The following is a 19,059-nucleotide window of genomic DNA, read 5'->3' as shown; positions in this document are numbered from 1 at the left end:
TTTTAGACGATTTTCTGTCTTGACAGCAACAATTTCTAACGATCAGAGATATGATGCGACTGTTATTCGAGTAGGACCCAACGCTCTGACCGCTACCATGGAAACGAGTTGCGTACTGAAAAACCCTTTTTTTAAAACGCCGGCGTATACATTGTCAAATAGTGTATAAATATTAATTTGACAAAATGTAGCCAATATTATATAAAATAAGCGTAATTTTGTTTGATTTAGTGCGCTAAATAGCGGTTATATGCAAAACATTTGCGTTATTTTGGTCAGGCAATGCTGTAGGTCTCCCTATCCGAGTCTTCGCAAGCAAAGGCGCATAACATGGAAGCATATGTAGTAATAACGCTATAACTTGTCTTGACTTAACTTGGTGTTAAACGATATGACAAGCGACAAGGTGAACTTGCTTTACAAGTGTTTCGAAAAATTTAGCAGCGTAAATGATGTCTCGACTCGTCAAGAAATCTCCATCTGTATGTACTGATCTGCCACTGGACGACACTGATATTTGTAGTAAGTTTAGATTGCTGAGGCAGCTTCTGTCATCTTGTTTTGGTCCTACAGGTAGACTGAAACAAGTTCATAACAACATCGGAGGGCACGTTGTTACCACTTCGACCTCCTCGGTTCTCCTTCCAGCCATTTCGTCCTCACAGCCTCTTGTCAATCTGATCAAAACCTCGATTCTCAACCACGTTTCTCGTTTCAGTGACTGTGGTTTGTTTGCTGCCATTCTTTGTTTGGATCTTATTGAGCAAGCAAAGCAATCTGGCCTCGGAGGAAATGTGTCTATCAGACTGAATAAGCACTTGCTGAGTCTGTGCACCAGTTACCTCCAACGGGAGGACTGTGGTTGCAAAGTGAAACTGGACTTTTGCAGCAGCCAGAACCTGGTCACATTAGCTCGCAGTATTATCTCCAGCAAACCAGCGTGTGTGCTAACAGAGCAAGAGACACTTCACATCAGCAAGTTGGCTGTGCAAGCCTTTTTGCTGACTGTTCCTTGTGACAACCCAGGTACAGTCACACTGGGCAGAACAGTGACTGTCCCTGTTGAGGGCCAGTCTGTGCTAAACTCTGCAGTGTTTCCAGGTTTACTGTTGGACATTACTGATGCTTTTTGCCTCAACAAGCCAGAGAACCAGAATCCAAATCCACTGCGCGTGGTGTTGTTCAGTGCATCCCTCGCTGGAGACCTTTCTGAACTAGGAGATGGGATAATTGAGGTGCACCCAGGTGTAGACACAGACTCACAGATCCTGGATCAGCTCCTGGAGCTCGGCAAGCAGGCAGTTAAAGATGAGGTGCAGCTCTTTGCATGCCAGAAGGTCATCCACCCAGTCCTGCAACAGTACCTGAGGAGTCAAGGCATTATTGTGATAGAGAGACTGGGAATCACTCTCATGGAGCCACTTATTCAGCTGACAGGTAGGCATGGAAACTTTATTTTTAATGCTGGTAAAGATCATCACATTGCATGTATAGTGATATTGTTAAAGTAATGTAACAGATGTAATATTACAGAACTAAAGATATGTCTCTCAGCGTATATATGTAGCCTTAAGGAAGCACTGGAATAAGCACATGTGTGTTACATAAACATAGTCTCCCGTCCAGGCAGTATATACCTGTATATCTGTGTGAGAGATCCTGTTTCACATCTGGCTATTTTAACAAATAGGTGCTCAACCTGTGGCCACGTTACATACAACACTCCCAGTCAAAGCCTATGGGAGGGTGAGGGACATCAGTGTAAGGCAGTTTGGATCCAAGACAATGCTGCATTTACACCCTGCTGGGGAGTCAGCAGTCTGCACAATGGTCCTCTGCCACAGGAACGAGACAATGCTATGTGAGCTGAAGGTAAGACGAAGCGAGGAGTGTTCAGTTTATAACACCGGATGGATCTCTCTCCCACTAAGTGTTGTACTAACGCAAGCAAGGTGGAGAGATTCAGTTCTCTGATGAAACCATCCTCTACCTGCCATCAGATATTTAAAGGTTATTTTGAGACACCTAAAAAATGATTTTACACACAAACATTAGCTGAACTGATGTGTTAGTGTCTGTCTGTTAAAGGTGGTGTGCCAGAAAGCAGAAAATGTGTTGAGGCTCAGCCTAAAGGAACCATCTGCCTTACTCGGAGGTGGGTGTACTGAGACCCACTTAGCTGCTTACATCAGACACAAGGTGAGATCCAATACTTACTATTTAAACCAATCTGTATTTATTGATTTCACATCTTTTCACTTCACTCTCTTTAAAACCTTTCTTGTTATATTTTCGTCTTAGAGCCTGCATGAAGTAACAGAGTCTGCGTTAGGGTGCTCACAGACTGAGTACCGTCTTGGTGTGGAGAGATTCTGCCACTCTCTGGAGTCTGTGGCCACAGCGCTGGAGCACAATGGTGGGAACTCCTTAATCGATCTGACTCATGCTCACCACTGGACCCTCCCTGCAGATGTCACAAGAGGACATATGGAGGATAGTTTGGGCTTTTGTGGCTGTGGACTGGTGGGAAGTAGCCCAAGTAATAAGTGGACTTATCTCAACACTAAATACACAGAGTTCTCGCCTGCAACTCTGTCTAGAGACACTACTGTGCAGCCACGCGTGCTGGACTCCTTCACTGCTAAACTCAATGCATTACATGTGGCTGTAGAAACTGCTAATCTTGCACTAGATGTGAGATATATAATTCAAGATGTGAACTAGTAGAAAAGTTTTTTTTGTCTAGCGTTGGATTCTAGTTTGTTATGGTCAAAGTGAGGAAAGAAAGCTGTTTTCACTTTTCAGAGGCACAGTTCAGGTACCTTTATCCTATTGCTGTAGTCTTATGCTTAACCTCTATGTTAAGTAATTGACTAATTTGTCAGTAATATTACTAAAAAAATACAGATTACTATTAATAATCTGTCACCTTTTTGTTAATTTCATCTGTACAGGCTATCCAAAAAACGTTTCTAATTCAATTCATTCAATTTAAAAGGACTTTTTAATGATATCTGAGAGAGTATACAAGTTTGATTTACAAAAATGAAGCTTCTATGGAGCAATTTATCAAACCATCACAATATCCTGTTTGTGCTGCAGCTGCCTTTGGTCAGCACAAGGAGGTGCTGCAACAGATGCAGCCACACTGTATTTTTTTGCCAACATAGACTATAAATATCTGAAGTTACAATCAGAGTAATGAGATATGCTGTTATATACATTAGTTTTGCATATTGTGGATAAAAATAAACCGTTATTTCTTGTCACAAATCTCTTCCTATGTGCACCAAGTTATTCTGTCAGTGTCTGTTTGCAGGTTTCTAATGGTGTTGTATAATACTATGTAGTAATAGCTATGTTTGACTGCAAGCAAAACACATTCTTCCAGTAAAATGACTGTAATTTTCTGCTTAAAAATACACCAACAGGAGAACAGATTTCTTTGCTTATCTTCTGCTGTCAGTTCAACTACTGCCTGTCCTGACAAGATGTCCACCGGGTGCTTTTTCTCTCAGAAGATGAATGGAATTAAAGCCTTTCGTAACTTGGGATAGTCTTTGAATTTCTCTTGGTAAAACCTGTAACAGAGAGAGGGGGAGATAACCATCACTTTGAAATGGCATGTGATAATAGTGGTAGTTTGACAGGCAAGCGTGTTGTGTCAGGATTGCTCAGCTTTGTGGGAACATCTTAGTCACCTGTGATGGTAATAGGCTCTTGGTCCGATGAAACTCAGGCTAAACAAGGCAAACGACAGGGCCGGAAGGGACCAGGTGGCCACGGCAAAACCAAACCACTCCACGATCTCTCCTAAGTAGTTGGCACCAGACACATATTCAAACAGACCTCCTGCAGGAGATTAAGAAAACCACAGGTCACCACGGGCACAGAATTGAGGTAAATTTTGTAACCTCTGTTTCTTACCTGTAGGAATCTTGTAAATGACTTCTCCTGGTTTCCTCAGTTTACGTAGAATATGGTCACTGTGTATATTGATGGCCATTCCCACGTAAAACAGTACTAAACCTGGAAGAAATACTGACTTAAAAACTATTACATTTCATGATTATATATATGTATTTTATGTTCTAAAAATTACTTCAAATGAGCAAAGAAAAAACAGTGCTCCTACCAGTTTTATAGCGATAGTCAGCTGACCATTCATCATCAAACTGAGCACAGTGCAGCAGGTAGTGTCCCTGCAGGAAACCATTCAGGGAGCAGAAGAAACCTGCTGCCACCATCACACCCAGTGGGAAAGGCTTTCCTCTGGTCAGCAGGGAGTAGACAAACGTCCTGTGATTGACGAGCAGATAGAAGATACAGTAGGTGGAAAAAGAAGAGGGTAATACTTCTCTTTACCCAAGCTGGTACAGCAGAGAATATGTTTTACAACAAAGAGGAGGGATTTTTCGTAGGCATTTCATAGGCCCTGATGCATTCCTCACAGTGTTTTTGCCTTCAGATTATAACAGCAGGAGATCTCATTTTCAAAGCTCCTTTTTCCACTGTCTCCATCTGCAAAAATGTTTGTAATTTTGTTCCTGCACTGACTTACAAAGTAGCTGAATACAAACTGTTCGTTCAAGTAGCTGCAGGTATGCTGGCAAAATAATGAGAACAGATGATAGTGATAGATGATGATGATAACTTGTTTTTTGTCAAGAAACACAAAATGATGGGCTGCAATCATTATTAACCATGCATTAAGAACAGGAGTTTAAACTTTAAAAACATTCAGTCTGTTTCCTGTTTCACTGATTGATCTTGTTATGAATGCTAGATCCATGATGATCCATACGATTAAAAACAATGAACCTCATCAAACCAGTGTGACAAGTAACAGATATTTTGAATGAACAGCGGTGTACACACACCATCCCAGGCTCGCGTCGCTGTTTTTACCTTAGAAAGTAGTGCGTGCAAAAGGTCCCAAGCAGCAGGTACTTCCCCACACTGGAGGGTTTGTGCGGGGTAAGTGTTAAAAGTAAGGGGATGAGGAGAGCTGGCATCTCCTGGAGGAACCAGGCTAGTCTGGCTGGGACTGTCCTGGCCGGAGGAGAGACCACCATGTGGCGCCCGTAGGAGGTTTGCGTCTTCCTGTGATGGACAAAGTGCCAGAGTCCTATCAGGATGATCCCACAGCTGAGACAGTTGACCAAGTCCCCATGGCAGCGCATCTTGCAGGTCTGCACCTCAGAGTCAGTGAGCGCTGTAGTAATCTTTCTTGCTTATACTTATGCTATCTTATGCTTCTGGATGAAGTTGAATGGATCATAAAAGCCTCTCTGACTCCTCCCAAAGCAAAGAGAGAGGTGTGTCAGCCTACAGTAACATGAGAGTGCTCCCTATTTCACAGCCTGGGTACAAACATCACTAGAGGTGAGGTTATGTTTACCCTTTCCACCTAGGAATGCAAGTGCTCATGTTAAGTTGTTGAATTTCCCAAAGGTCCAATAGGGGCAAACAGAATTTAATGGAATATTGTAGTAAGAATAACATCAGATGCTAGAAATCTGCCTGGGTCTGCAGTTCCCCGCTGCATACCTGCTCTGCCTGTCCATCTTGTTCACACAGCAGAGCATTTGCAGTGATCTCAACCATACTCTTTATGAAAGAGTAGGTGGAGAGCACTTGAGCAGGGGGACTGACTAAATTCACCATAACTTCACAGTGAAGTCCAGATGCAGAGTTTGCTAACTGGGTGTGCACATACTACATAATCAGTAGGTGAATGATAAAAAGATTCCCTGATATACAACTGTTCCTCTAATAATCAGGGGGATTCTGTATTTTGTGAGCTGTGATTATACATTATATGAAAACTGAACCAGTGCTGTGTTTGACATTCACTTATCCAACATAATCCATCAACTAGGATATTTCTTATCAACTACAGCGTGTACTATACAACCTCCTGCCTCCAACTGATGCTAGTCTGGAGTCACTTTAAAGGCAGCTGCAGCATTTGGGTGGCCTTATTGCTGCAAAACCTCATGCATGTTGTCCCAGCAACTATATTCAATAATTAAGTGTCAGCTGCAGGACACATATTTTCATAATACACTCAATTATGCTGTTAGTGATTTGACGTCAGTGGGCAGAATTTAAAAAAAAAAAGCAATTAACTGTTAGAAAATCTGGAAATAAAGTAAGCAAAGTGTTTCCAGAGGTGTTGATTCAACTTTGTTTCTGATATGTAGCCTTCCCTCACTGATAGAAGAGGACGCAAACTCCAGCACAACAGCACTGAACAATATAATCTCCATAAGAAGAGGATTTTGTTTCAGACTGCATTAATTTGAGCTAGGTGTACCTAATAAACTGCCAACTATAAATACAGTCTCTGGACAGTTTTTAGTTCCTGAAATGAAGGAACTGTGTGTTAATTTCACAATATTCCTCCAACCACCCAGCACCATCTGCTGGTGACATTTCTCAATATCTCCACTGTAAATGGACACTGGATAAACACAGTAGACATGTATTCTAACTAGGATACTAGTGAGTAATGTAGACATTAGTAGTATACAGTATGCAGCACTGCACTGCAGTTCTGCCTCACACTTTGTATGCTGGGTGGAAAAGTGCACAGTTTACATCTGTTGCAGTGCTTAAATTAGAGGTGGTTATTAATCTTTTGCAACTCTGGAGGAGTAAACAACATGTTCATTTAAGCCAGTGATTAAAAATAAAATGTATAAACCAGGCCAACATTCTGTGTGATTGTAAATACTTGAAGAACAAGACACCAGAGCAGACATGCTTTTCAGTACATTTTACTTGTTTTGTAACATGAATCCTCGGCCTCATCTGAAGAGCCTTGTGGGATGCTTTGTCAGTGGAACCTGAGATCAAAACAACTCCATTGATGGAGTAGTTAAGTAGTATATTTTAGGTTTGTGACGTGTAAGTTCCCATTCTCTAAGCAAGAAAAAAAATCATAATAATACAAAAAACCATTTCTAAAAGACAAACAAAGATCCATAAACAAAAAACAGTGTTGAGGTTCAGCCTTTGTCTCTCTCTACAGGAATGAGGTGAGGTGGAGAAAACAGAACACCACTCCCTGCTGGAGAAAGGAGATAACAGTTGGTGCCATTTTAGACCAACAGATGAGAGGGACAGGTCAAACACTCCCGGAGTGCTGGGTGAGCTGGAGACAATTGTCGGGCACTGGGCAAAAAAGGGGGGTGGGGAGTAAGGGGGGGTACATGTGGAAAAACAAAAACTGAAAATACACATTCTAAAATAAGACTAAAAGTGAGAATACGCTTTATATGTATATGTGCAACAGTGATAAAAGGCACAATAGCACAGTGTGTCATGCTTAACTAGTTTCCCTTAAACGTCAGAGGTCAAGTGAGTCTGGGGATTCATCTTTCAGTCTGTGCTCACTTGGTTCAGCCAGATATCGTAGCTTAATGCTTATGGTGCCAAGAGAGGGGGACCAATGTTAGAGGACTGCATCATTTCAATGGGAATACTTGACTTCAGCAGCAAAAGTCAGTCAGTGATGAGTGATGTGACTGTCATGTACTGTCACTGAAAGCCTGTACTGCCACTATGAATCACCAGGTTTTGTGTGCAGTTTGTTAACCTATGAAAATATTACAGGCAGCTGGACTACACAGCTAGCTACTAACTGTGAAAAAGATTCGTTTCATTTTCATTTCTTTTCTTAATGACTGTGACCATTTTGCTTGACTTTTCATAAATTCATGTTGTTGTTTTTTACAGGTTCACATCCAATAAATCCAAAATAGAGCAGGGAGCAACAGCTGTCACTTTCCTGGACAGATTTTTAAACCTAAATGATTATGACTGTGCCCTGATCTTAAAACTTACTTCCTCAAGAGTGAGGTGAATTCTCATTGACTGAGAGGTAACAAAACTGGGAAATAAGGATGAAGACTTTAAATCTTCCCAATAACATTTGGCATTCTTAAATCAAAACATATTAACAAAAAGACATGTTAATTATTAACTAGTAAACAGATTTAGTAACACTTCCTACAATTTAAGCAGACCGTCTATGCCTTTATGACCTTGCTACTTTGTTCAGGCCAAAACAAAAACTCTGCTGAATAAGTAACAAAAGACATTTTCTACAAGACTAGCAAAAAAAAAAAAAGGAAATCTTTGCTCAAGTCTCCTATACGGACAATTCAATAACTACAGAGATTCAAGGTGGCAGTGTAAACAAAGACTAGAGGTGTCAAGTGTTGGAGTCATTTACACAATATCCAGCTTTGATTACATTTTGGTGGCACCCACAGCTGCAGTCTGGCCCTAGTAGAACATATCTATAATGCTACAAGCGTATAATTGGAATCTGGGAGCAGTGTTGCACGCACTAATTTAACGGGTAAACCATGTTGTTGGCTTTAGAGCTAAATGGACAGCACTGCTTTTCATCAAGTCTACACACTACTTGAGTAAATACTCACATCTAGTAAAACTACTAAAAAAGGGAGAAATAAAAGGAATATAATATGAGTAAACGATAATATTTAATAAACTAATATGAGAGTAATAATGTTTTTGGTTTTGTACAGTAGGGGGTTAGTGAACTTTGTTGCAGCCCTTTGTTAGCAACTACAATATGTTATGAGACAGTAGTAATTACCTATGACACTTTTCAAAATTTAAGTTGCATGTAGCTTAAAGCAGTCAGTCAAAAGACTCGTTTCATTTTCATCTGGCAACATTTCAGTATTCTCCATTAAGATCTGCAGTTTTATTTTCATTCCTTTTCTGAGGCAAATTACATGAGCACAGATTGCCAAGAGTCCAAATGTAAAGATTTCATTACAACTCATCATCTTTTGTCAGGAAAAGAAAAAGGGACTAAGACAGAGGTGTCAAACTCAAGGCCTGCCACTTCATTTTATGTGACCCAAAGACTATGATCATTATAAAATACAAGTTGAAGTTGGTGGGGCTTATTATCGATGGCGTGCCTGCCATGTGTAGTAAATAACTGGCTTGGTTGGACTGGTGAAAGTGAAGTTATTATTAAAACTAATAATAATTGATTGCAGAGGAAATTATGTGGTATGAGAGAGTAGATACATTTAATATAGTCTTATAGTTAGAACTGGCCCTTTGAAGTCAACCACAATGGTGACGTGGCCCCGAGATGAAATTGAGTTTGACACCCCTGGACTAAGAGGACAACTACAGTCCTTGCAAAAACCCAAATAAGATTTCCCCCTCCCCAACGCTTACTCGGAGCCAAATCAATATGTACTCCTCACATTTCCTCAAACCATTTGCTCCAACATAATCTCAAAACTGCACTTCAAGCAAAATGTATCAACCAAAAGCTCTGAGACACACTTCAAACTGAGAGAAAGGTGGAGGAGAGCCGAGGGAGAGACAGAGAAAGAAGACTGTATTGGCTTTCGAGTGTGTAGGTCCTTCCTGCAAATAGTGGGCATAACTGGGGAGGTGGGGCGGGGTGAGAGGGAGGGTGTCAGGGTCAGGTTATGGCGATAGATAGTAAGGACAGGACGGCGCTGCAGTGGCCCCTGCGAAAGTCGACCTCAATGAACGATGAGCGCCCCAGCAGCGTAACTCACGGAGCTGTCCTGCCAGTTCCTGCACTCACTTGACTGGGCGTAGTTCAGGAAAGTGAAGTTCATTTCTAAACCAGACTTCCTCAGCTCAGCCACAGCCTGCAAAACAGAAACATCCATTTGGTCACGGATTCACACCATGTGGCATGCCAAGTGTGTTTACACACACACACACACACACACACACAGGAAACAAGGACAGAATGTCTCACTCTCATTACAGGAGATACATTTCTCAACTTGCTGTTCTTCACTGTTAATTGACTGTGAAACCCCCAAACGATGATTTGCCAATCACAGCTTAGCAACAGTCCTGAATGTAGCAGACCTGCAGTATAAGCAGCATTACATATATACAATTCAGGCTGTTAGCCTCAGTATTTGAGCACAATATACTGTATGAAAAAAAGAATTTGGTCACAGTGGTCTGTTGTCTGTGGACAGGAGGTAAACGTGCCACCGTTATCATGACAAACTCTATATGGACTGTGTGAGTCTCTTCTTCTGTGGTACTTACATTTAGCAGCACTCCAATCGGGTGACGCCCACAGATGGTGTTGCGGTACTTCTTCAAGTAGTTGGTGAAAGACATGGGATCCAGCTGCTCTATAATGCCCATCCCCTTCACAAGCAGAGAAAAAGTGGAACAAAAGTTATAAAACGTTGACATGCCAATATGTTTTAACATTTTTTTAAAACTATTACTTTTCATGTTTCAAACTGTTCTGTTGTTATGTCACATTTCTCAACGTAATTATGTTTACATTACTTTTTAATGGTCTTATAACAGCAGTGCTTCCTGTGGGCTATGTCCAAGAAAACAAGCTGGCCAGAGGAAAGCAAGAAAAAAATCTTCTCTGTGCCCGTCTGTTTTTTAAACTTCCTGAAACATGAATTATAGCAGGTATACTGAACACACAGTCACATTAGAATGCCAATGCCATCTTTCATATAAGACATATGGGTGTCAATGTAGCATTAATGTCTCATTTATAGGTATTTCATTACCAGAACAGCTGTACATGTGGCTGATGATAGTGAAAATGTTTTTCTTACAAATTTTGTTCCACAAGTGATCTCACATTTGAACAAAATATATCTCAGTGGTTACCATTTTATCAAGATGCTCGATAGACCTGTAGATCTCCCCTTGAGATTCATCATAGTATGTGTAACGGAACCGCTGACCTTCAGAGAAGAAAGGGACATCAGTGCAAAGCTGGACACAGACAAACTATACTTCTATCGACAGGATAATATATCACAGAAGGAGTGTTAATTTAATTAGCCTTTATTTGTCAGTACCTACCCCAGTGGCAGAAGTCAGATGAGATGATGAAAAGGTTGGAGGGGTCTGCCAGATACTTGCTGAGCAGCTTCCCATATTCCTGCTCCTTAGATTCACTCAGGGCTCCCACAAGCACAGGGACGATGCTAAACTCGTCTTTGTGGCTGCAACATCAGAAATGAGTTGAATTAACAACCTGAACCTCGCAGTCTAAACTGTCTCAAGTGGGCATGGGTGGAAATAAAAATCTGCATTAATACAGTTGGATAGTGGGTTGCGCCTTCATATAGCCATACACCTACATTATGACTGTTTCTCCACAGGTTTTAGTTAAACTTGAATGGACAGTATGTGTTGAGAAAAGGCACTCGGTTCACTTCATACTACCTGATCCCTGCTTTTCTGAACCAAGAAAATGCCTTTAACTCCTGCCAGCCGAACAGAAGGCTGTATCAATTATGCATCATGCTTTCTATGTGTTCCTGCACCAGTGTGACTCTGGTTCACAGTATGTATAGAAAGACAATAAAAAGAAAGAGCAGAGCTAAAAGAGCTTTTACTGTGTTCTTGTCTGGTCAATACTAGTTGAGAAAAAGCTTCATTCTGTGAGACTGTTCCCTGTGAATGTGTGCAGTATCAATTCTTTGGTTCAGTGAGTGCCACTCCCATGTACATTACCTCTCCATGGCTTTAGCAGTGTAAGGCAAGTGCATTTCAATACTGTGCTCATCTTCATCTGTCTGCAGACTCATCCGCTCAAACAACCCAGTTTTCCAGAGGTCAGCATAAACTGTAAAACAGAGGTGAGTTTCACTTTAATTTGTGCATGTTATTATGGCCATGTCTACTGATTAAGTTGTTTTTGGAGCTCATTTAAATTGGGAATCCTGACAAGTGCCTAGCTGAGCAAAGCATGTATCCTAAGAGTCAGGGAACTGTCTGGTCCCTGGAGGATGATTAAAAGCGTATCATCTCCCAAGACTGCTTGAGGTCTGCATGTCAGAGCTCTATTCAGGCTAGACTAGAACAGTTAAGATAAAGAGAAGGTCAAACATAGCTCTACAGTTGTATTTTTCACCTTTTTTTTAAGTGCAATGTTCCAAAATGACTGATAAATACTGCAAACTACAAACCAAACTGTGGTTATATTACTCCCTCACATCAGCCTTGAATCACCTAAATAACTGACAAGTAAAAATGTTTTGTCACGTGAGACTGAGCAACAAACACACACAAAAAAAGGAATCACAATGCAATGAAAACAGTAAATACCCTTCTGGTCGATTCTCAGGTCATAGAGAGGTGTTCTATAGATGTCTGCAGGTGACAGGGCACAGCGGGAGAGGGGCACATGGTGTGAAGGTCCCAGGATGAACACCCTACGACTGAAGGGCAACAGGACTTTATCTAAGGCACTTTCTTTAAGGCACACCACCGGAACTATATTCTACTATCTAACCTAACATCTGTTCATTCTGTGGGGGAGGTAATGCAAGATAAGAAATGGTCATACAAAGCATTTTCTCAAATAAGGACAAGAGATAGAAAACTGAATGACTTACGTAATAGAGGGATCAACCTGCTTGTAGGCATGTGCTGCGCAAGCACCACAGTAGGTATACCCTGCATGCCTGCAAAGAAAAACATGTCAAATCGGGATGAGATGGCATCACAGATACCATCTGACCTGCTCAGATTATAGATTTTTTTTCCAACTGTCAACATGTGCTTACGGCGCTATGATGGCTCTAGCAGGTCTGATCGTGGACTGTGCTTGGGACAGCCAGCCCTCTAGTTGTGCATTCAGCTGGGATCCTGAATAGGTAGAATTAAAAAAAAAGCTAATTTTTAAAATGCAATTCATTTCACATCAGTGGATTATTAAAGAGGAGCAACCGACTCGTACTGCTCTCCCTACTCCTCCCTACAGCACAAACAAATAACACCAAAAACAGATTTGTCTGATCAGTGCAAATAGGATTTGATAAGACACAGGAAAGCCACAAACACAGATCATTAAGATCAAGGTTATTTTCGGTATCAGTATGTCACTGTAATAATTCCCCACAGAGTGCTTACTGTTTTTGTACATGAAGACAGAGCACAGTTTTACTGCACAAACTACCAGTGCTACTCTTTACCTGTGTCCATAGCTGATAACGTTATGTCAACATAAATCAAATGTAGCTCGATGATTTATATAACTAAATCTGCAGAAAAAACAAACACCCGATATAATTAGTTTCGTAAAAAAAACAAAAAAACAACAAGGACATCGGGATCAGGAGAGATTAACGTTAGCTCAGCCTTGAGATGAGCATATGGACATGCTATTGTTTATGTAAACATTTCTGTAGTGTTTCACCACTGTATATGTTCTGTCGAAAACGGTTATTACTAACAATGCAGTAAGATACGTTTTAAAGGGATAAAAAGGCAGGCTTGTGGGGTTTAACAGAAAAAACTAGCGGCTAGCTAGTAAAATGGGGGAAGGGGTGCAACATGAACCTTCAATTTTCTGCCCTGCCCTACGCAGTCCTTTGTTCCATGGCAGGGAGTATTTCTACAAATAACTTGGGGTCAAACACCAACAAGACCACGGCAACACCAGCAGCTTCAGTTAAAACAGTTGTAGGCAGGCTGTGTCGAGAAATATCTAGCCAGACAGCAGGTAGGCCAGGAAGTTCTGCAATATTAGCCAAGTTAGCTGTTGTTGAGTTGACAGGTTTCACTACTTGTCAAAAAATGCTGAGCAGCAAATGTTCCGTTTGTTTAGAAACATTTCAATCGACCACCCGAGGAGGAAATGCTGAATAAGCTCAAACCAACCATGCATCAAATGGGATAACAAGAGATGAGGCAGTCAATACAAGCTAAATGTTAGCTAGCCGACTTTTCATCAGATGGATTAGCGTTACAGCTCTAACGTTAGCTATCACCGTCTGTTGTGGCAAGACACGGATTCGACAGTTTTTCATTTAGAGATAATGATGGTTATACAAAACGAAAAAACAACAAAATCAATTCAACACACAGCCATGAGAAAAAACAACAACAGCCAGCTAGCATACAGTTTGCTAACGCGAACGGTGCTCTGTTGACAGTTACCCGAAGCAGAGTACCAGCTCCCGGCGTGACTTGCTTCTCTGCACACCACTCGGTTCGACATCTTGGTTCCCAAGCCGCCTATCTTGGTTTGCTTAACTCTTGTCAGGCGAAAAATAAAATTGCAAAAGCCGGTGTTAGCTGACCCAGAGAAGAAACAACGCCTGCTAGCTCACTTGCTTGTAAAGACAAAGGGCAGTCCGACTGGAAAGACAGCTGGGCTAGTAGGCTAACAGCTCAGTGCTCCGTCAGCTGGCCGTTGTGTTGTTTACCGGTTAATAAGTTAGCCGGAAAGAGCTGCTAACAGTCAATTGGTGTAACGCCTGGCGAAATTATCGTGCAAATCTGGAAAGGCACAAACTACAAAATGCTTGTATTGTGCTAATACTGAACAGCCGGAGGAGCAAAACCAAGCGCAGAAGCTGTCACACTCAGGATCTGAGGATTACTGGTTTGTCTGTCGAGCCAGGTGAGGGGCGTCTCTGACACGGAAATCACAGTGACGTCAGGGCATTCTGATTGGTTGCTAGGTTGACAAACGCAAGGTGATTTGTGGAAAAAATCCAGGAGGCGCGTCTGTTACTAAGATGATGGTTTGGTTATGAAGTTGCTCTGCCCGTCAGGTGAGCGGGTACAGTGTGGTGACACAAACAAGACCGTCAGCAGGAAGTCAACCAGAAGTCATCGCTGTGCTCCCCTCAGAAATAAAGTGGTGGTCGGTGGCATTGCGCAAGAATAATAAGAAAAAATGATTTAGCCTAAATTGTGTATTCACAGATTTAAATAAAATAACACCAAACCCTTGTTTTCTGTATTAAAAAAAGATCACATGGACAATCATCTCAGTGCTTTAAGACAACTGAAAAGGAAAAATCTGTTTTATCTATGAGCACATTTAGTGTTTATAAATGTGTTTGTAAACTGATCTTTTTGCAATACAAGAAAGTTTAGCAACTTGGATGGGAAAGTGCTTTTATTCTGAAAATCGAACCGGAAGGTGTCCTCTTTATGTGTGTTCGCAGAAGGGGAGGCCGGGGACTGTTATCAAGCGTACACACGGGAAAGCGGAAGCCAGCTGTGGAGATGTTTGTGTAGTGCTGTGGAATAAATACTACTGTTATATATGTGACTAAAAGACTGTTTTACAAACCACAAACTGCGGATAGAGACGTTTATAAATGCGATTTAAAAGGTAAACTCGACCGTTTCCTCTTTTATAAGTGGCTAACTCTGAGAACCAGTTACGAAGACAGTAACGCGAGAGTAATGTCGGCCAAAACAATCGCGAGTAAAGGCAAAGACAGCGGTGAAGTTATTAAAAACTACCACAAGCAGGCGTTTGAGTATATATCGAAGGCCCTGAGGATCGACGAAGATGATTCAGGTTTGTTTGTTTGAGTTTATGAGTCGTTAGCTGGTGTGTTGTGGTGTGTGACAGCTTGTAATGGACACCTCCTCTCTGTGATGACAGGTGAGAAGGAGGAGGCTGTGCAGTGGTACAAGAAAGGTATTGCTGAGCTTGAGAGGGGTATTGCCGTGGAGATAACGGGACAAGGTAACATGCAAACAAACATCCAGATGTATATGGTGTGCAGTGTTGACATGCATTAGCCTAACACTCCGTGTTTTGTTAGCGGGAGAGCAGTATGACCGAGCAAAGAGACTTCAAGATAAAATGGTCAACAACCTCACCATGGCAAAAGACAGGCTTGCCCTTTTAGGTAAGAGGCATCTTGGTTGCTCTGACATCCTGAAGTCCAGACTCTGTTCACAAGCTGAAGAGGGCTGCACAAGATCAATACTGTTCTTGTTTCACAGAGGCAACGCTGGCGTCTAAAAGGAGGAGTGATCCTAAGAAGACCTTAAACCATGTCCCCCCACAACCAAAGCCTGTACCTAAAAGCCAGCCTGCGGCGTCCACTAACACCAGACCCTCCAGTGCTGTCAGACCCTCGGCCAGATTCACTGAACCAAAGGTTTAGTTTCTTTTTATTTAGTTGTTCAGTCATTTGTTATTTCAAGATGTCTGCTCCTGATGAAGTGTGTAATTCTGTCGGGATGTTTTTGTTTCTGCTAAAGGTGACGCCACGGCCGGGAAGAGCTCAGAATGGGAAACCTGCAGCGACGAGGCCGCCGCCGCCGAAGAGGGATATGAAGAACTTCAAGAATGTGGATAGCAAATTGGCAAATTTGATTCTGAATGAAATTGTTGACAGGTATCAAAAAACCCAACGCTGTGCAGCTCTCATTAATCTTTCTGTTACTGAAACTCACTGCAGTTAAAATAGTTTGCTCTGTTCATTGCAGTGGAGCGTCTATACGCTTTGAAGACATTGCTGGACAGAATCTGGCCAAGCAAGCACTCCAAGAGATTGTCATCCTCCCTGCGTTAAGACCGGAGGTAATCACTGATAAACATCTTGTTCTTGCATGTTTATGCTTTTTCACATTTTCATAATACCTTCTCACATTTTGCCATTTAGCTCTTTACTGGCCTGAGAGCTCCAGCACGTGGTTTGCTTTTATTTGGCCCACCTGGAAATGGAAAAACCATGCTGGTAAGTTACAACAAACTGTTTCATCCAGACCAGACTTTGCTTTATCATTTGCATATAGCTGCTGATAGTCGTGCTGTGTTGATATTAATTAAATCACGGCCTGCACTTCCTCTTACAAGGCCAAAGCAGTCGCAGCTGAGTCCGATGCCAAATTCTTCAACATCAGCGCTGCCAGTTTGACCTCTAAATATGTAAGAAAACATTCACAGTGCTCTTTTTTCCTAGAGTAGCTCTGTGTGTTTTTTAACCTTTCCTGTCACCTCCATCACAGGTGGGAGAAGGTGAGAAGCTTGTACGAGCACTTTTTGCGGTTGCCAGAGAATTACAGCCCTCTGTCATCTTTATCGGTTTGTATTACTCTTGTACTTGTATTACTGTTTATAGAGTAGATGTGCCCCAAATAGCAATTTGTATCATCCAGATTTCAGCTCATAAATAAACCTCTGGTTGTTTTTATTTGACACTCAGATGAAGTGGATAGCTTGCTTTGTGAAAGGAGGGAGGGGGAACACGAAGCCTCTCGTCGATTAAAAACCGAGTTCCTCATCGAGTTTGATGGGGTAAGAGCAGCCTCTGAAATTTGATCATGAACTATCCTCTAAGCATGCAAGTCATTGTTGTCTCAAAGAGCACTGGTATTATTTTCATAGCAGTACCTCTTGGTTTTAGGTGCAGTCAGGAGGGGATGATAGGGTGCTTGTAATGGGAGCAACAAATAGGCCTCAGGAGCTTGATGAAGCAGTATTAAGGTAGATTATGTAATCCTGCATCCACAGTAAAATAATACATTCTTTACTGGGGTGTTTATTTGGACAAGGTCACCACTAGTTTTCTCTTGTGTTTATCTACAGGCGCTTTGCTAAGAGGGTTTATGTGGCACTGCCAGATGAGCAGGTATTTACTGTGGAAAATTCACCTCAGTTCACACACTGACTCTCTTTTGTTAGGTTTCAAATGTGAGCTTTTCACTTTTTTCAGTTCATTAAGTTATATTGTGTTACTGTCGCTCCTCCAGACAAGAGTCACGCTGCTGAAAAATCTTTTGGGAAAGCACGGGAATCCACTGAGCAAAAATGAGCTGTCCACTCTTGCGAAGTGAGTTTGATATTTACACAACAAAATGTTAACAAAGTCATTTCTTGTTGTTACTCTGCACTAAATTCTGGATGTATAACTTAACAGAAAGACTGCGGGATATTCAGGAAGCGATCTGACATCATTAGCCAAAGATGCTGCACTTGGGCCGATTAGAGGTATGTCACATTACTGTATTGATCACATACTCATACTTCAGCAGATCCAGCCTCCATGACAGGCTGGATGCTTTATTTTAATGGGAAATCTCTCTTACACAGAGTTGGGACCAGAGCAAGTCCGCTGTATGGCTGCTAATGAGGTACTTCAAATATCACATTTATACACATTTACTGTTACGTAATCATATTTATCTGTAGAGTAACGCTCTTGTGTGCATTCACAGATGCGTAACATCAAGATGAAAGACTTTGAGGATTCCCTGAAGCGCATCAAGCCCAGTGTTAGCCCAGCCACTCTCGATATGTATACCAAATGGAACAAAGATTTTGGTGACACAACAGCTTTTTGAATTTGATAATTCATTCTCACACAACAAAAAAGCTACTGACAATAAAATAGCAGTTGATTCTCCTGTTACTCTACAAATACAAAATGTCATTACTATTAATGAACTGTAAAACCTGCAACAAACCTCTTGGGTTTGGTAAAGCCTTACGGGTATAATGTATAAATATTATGACATTTGGAAGCATTATGGGTAAATTTCCTGTTTTATGGAAAGGCTTTGCCATTAAGATCCTCATGAATTTCTTTACTGTATCATTATACTCCTAAAACACTCGCTACTTGAAATTGTGCTATTTATTCTCAAGAATGTCGTGCAAATTTCTAAACGATCTTTCTCTTGCTTCACGAGGGCAGCAAGTTTCTACAAATCCTGACTTAACCTCACTGAATTAGATCATTTTACGCCTCCATTAGTTTCCTGATGTAATGACATGTTGATGGTATTGATCACCAAGTGCTCTCTGTACTTGTACATGTGCAAGAGTGATAATAATTGGGAGAAGATTCACCGTATGGTGCTTTTGTATTATAAGAACGTTTGTCCATTTGCACTTACTGTTTGTAGATACAAATACTTCACTTGTATTTGACAGTAGGATTTTTTTTTCATAGTGTCTTATGATGTTTAGTTGAAAAGTATTTGATTGAGCAGAAGTGTAATGACCTCCCACTTTCCTCATGCATCAATAAATACATTTATTAAAGTGACTGCAGCTTCATTTTTTCCTTGATAACAGAGGCCTTTTCTTTAAAATACTATACTAACTGCAGAATCATCAGAGTAGTGCTTTTACACAGATAAGAGCTTATCTCTTTTTTTGTATGGAATATATATATTCTATATGTACAGTGCCTCGAGATAACTTCTGTTGTGAATTGGCGCTATAGAAATAAAATCTGACTTGACTTGGAAGACACA

The 19,059-nt window shown here is 41.2% G+C and overlaps 4 protein-coding genes across 4 annotated transcripts; 2 read left to right on the top strand and 2 right to left on the bottom strand.

Annotated features, from left to right (window-relative positions):
* Positions 1-135: 135 nt before the first annotated feature.
* On the top strand, positions 136-3,552 carry mkks (MKKS centrosomal shuttling protein). The gene is made up of 4 exons (XM_018680300.2): positions 136-1,437; positions 1,691-1,872; positions 2,089-2,199; positions 2,302-3,552. Exons 1-4 carry the CDS (start codon positions 450-452, stop codon positions 2,722-2,724), a joined length of 1,704 nt encoding a protein of 567 aa, XP_018535816.1. The 5' UTR covers positions 136-449; the 3' UTR covers positions 2,725-3,552.
* On the bottom strand, positions 2,986-5,466 carry srd5a2b (steroid-5-alpha-reductase, alpha polypeptide 2b). Its single transcript, XM_018680302.2, has 5 exons — positions 4,909-5,466; positions 4,136-4,299; positions 3,928-4,029; positions 3,702-3,852; positions 2,986-3,581 (listed from the first exon to the last, which is right to left on the bottom strand). The coding sequence occupies exons 1-5, from the start codon at positions 5,181-5,183 to the stop codon at positions 3,515-3,517; spliced, it is 759 nt and encodes a 252-aa protein (XP_018535818.1). The 5' UTR covers positions 5,184-5,466; the 3' UTR covers positions 2,986-3,514.
* Positions 5,467-6,766: 1,300 nt separating this feature from the next.
* On the bottom strand, positions 6,767-14,464 carry memo1 (mediator of cell motility 1). The gene is made up of 9 exons (XM_018680299.2): positions 13,981-14,464; positions 12,606-12,687; positions 12,435-12,503; positions 12,145-12,257; positions 11,551-11,662; positions 10,894-11,036; positions 10,696-10,772; positions 10,102-10,206; positions 6,767-9,683 (listed from the first exon to the last, which is right to left on the bottom strand). Exons 1-9 carry the CDS (start codon positions 14,039-14,041, stop codon positions 9,552-9,554), a joined length of 894 nt encoding a protein of 297 aa, XP_018535815.1. The 5' UTR covers positions 14,042-14,464; the 3' UTR covers positions 6,767-9,551.
* A 541-nt stretch (positions 14,465-15,005) lies between these two features.
* Positions 15,006-18,848, top strand: spast (spastin). The gene is made up of 16 exons (XM_018680298.2): positions 15,006-15,361; positions 15,449-15,532; positions 15,612-15,698; positions 15,796-15,953; positions 16,057-16,193; positions 16,285-16,378; positions 16,461-16,535; positions 16,655-16,726; positions 16,807-16,882; positions 17,004-17,095; positions 17,205-17,284; positions 17,387-17,429; positions 17,551-17,630; positions 17,718-17,788; positions 17,891-17,931; positions 18,016-18,848. The coding sequence occupies exons 1-16, from the start codon at positions 15,244-15,246 to the stop codon at positions 18,139-18,141; spliced, it is 1,434 nt and encodes a 477-aa protein (XP_018535814.1). The 5' UTR covers positions 15,006-15,243; the 3' UTR covers positions 18,142-18,848.
* Positions 18,849-19,059: the final 211 nt, after the last annotated feature.

This window comes from Lates calcarifer, linkage group LG16_LG22, assembly GCF_001640805.2.
Source record: "Lates calcarifer isolate ASB-BC8 linkage group LG16_LG22, TLL_Latcal_v3, whole genome shotgun sequence".
Classification (NCBI taxonomy): domain Eukaryota; kingdom Metazoa; phylum Chordata; class Actinopteri; family Centropomidae; genus Lates; species Lates calcarifer.
This window is presented reverse-complemented; position numbering and strand designations above follow the sequence as displayed.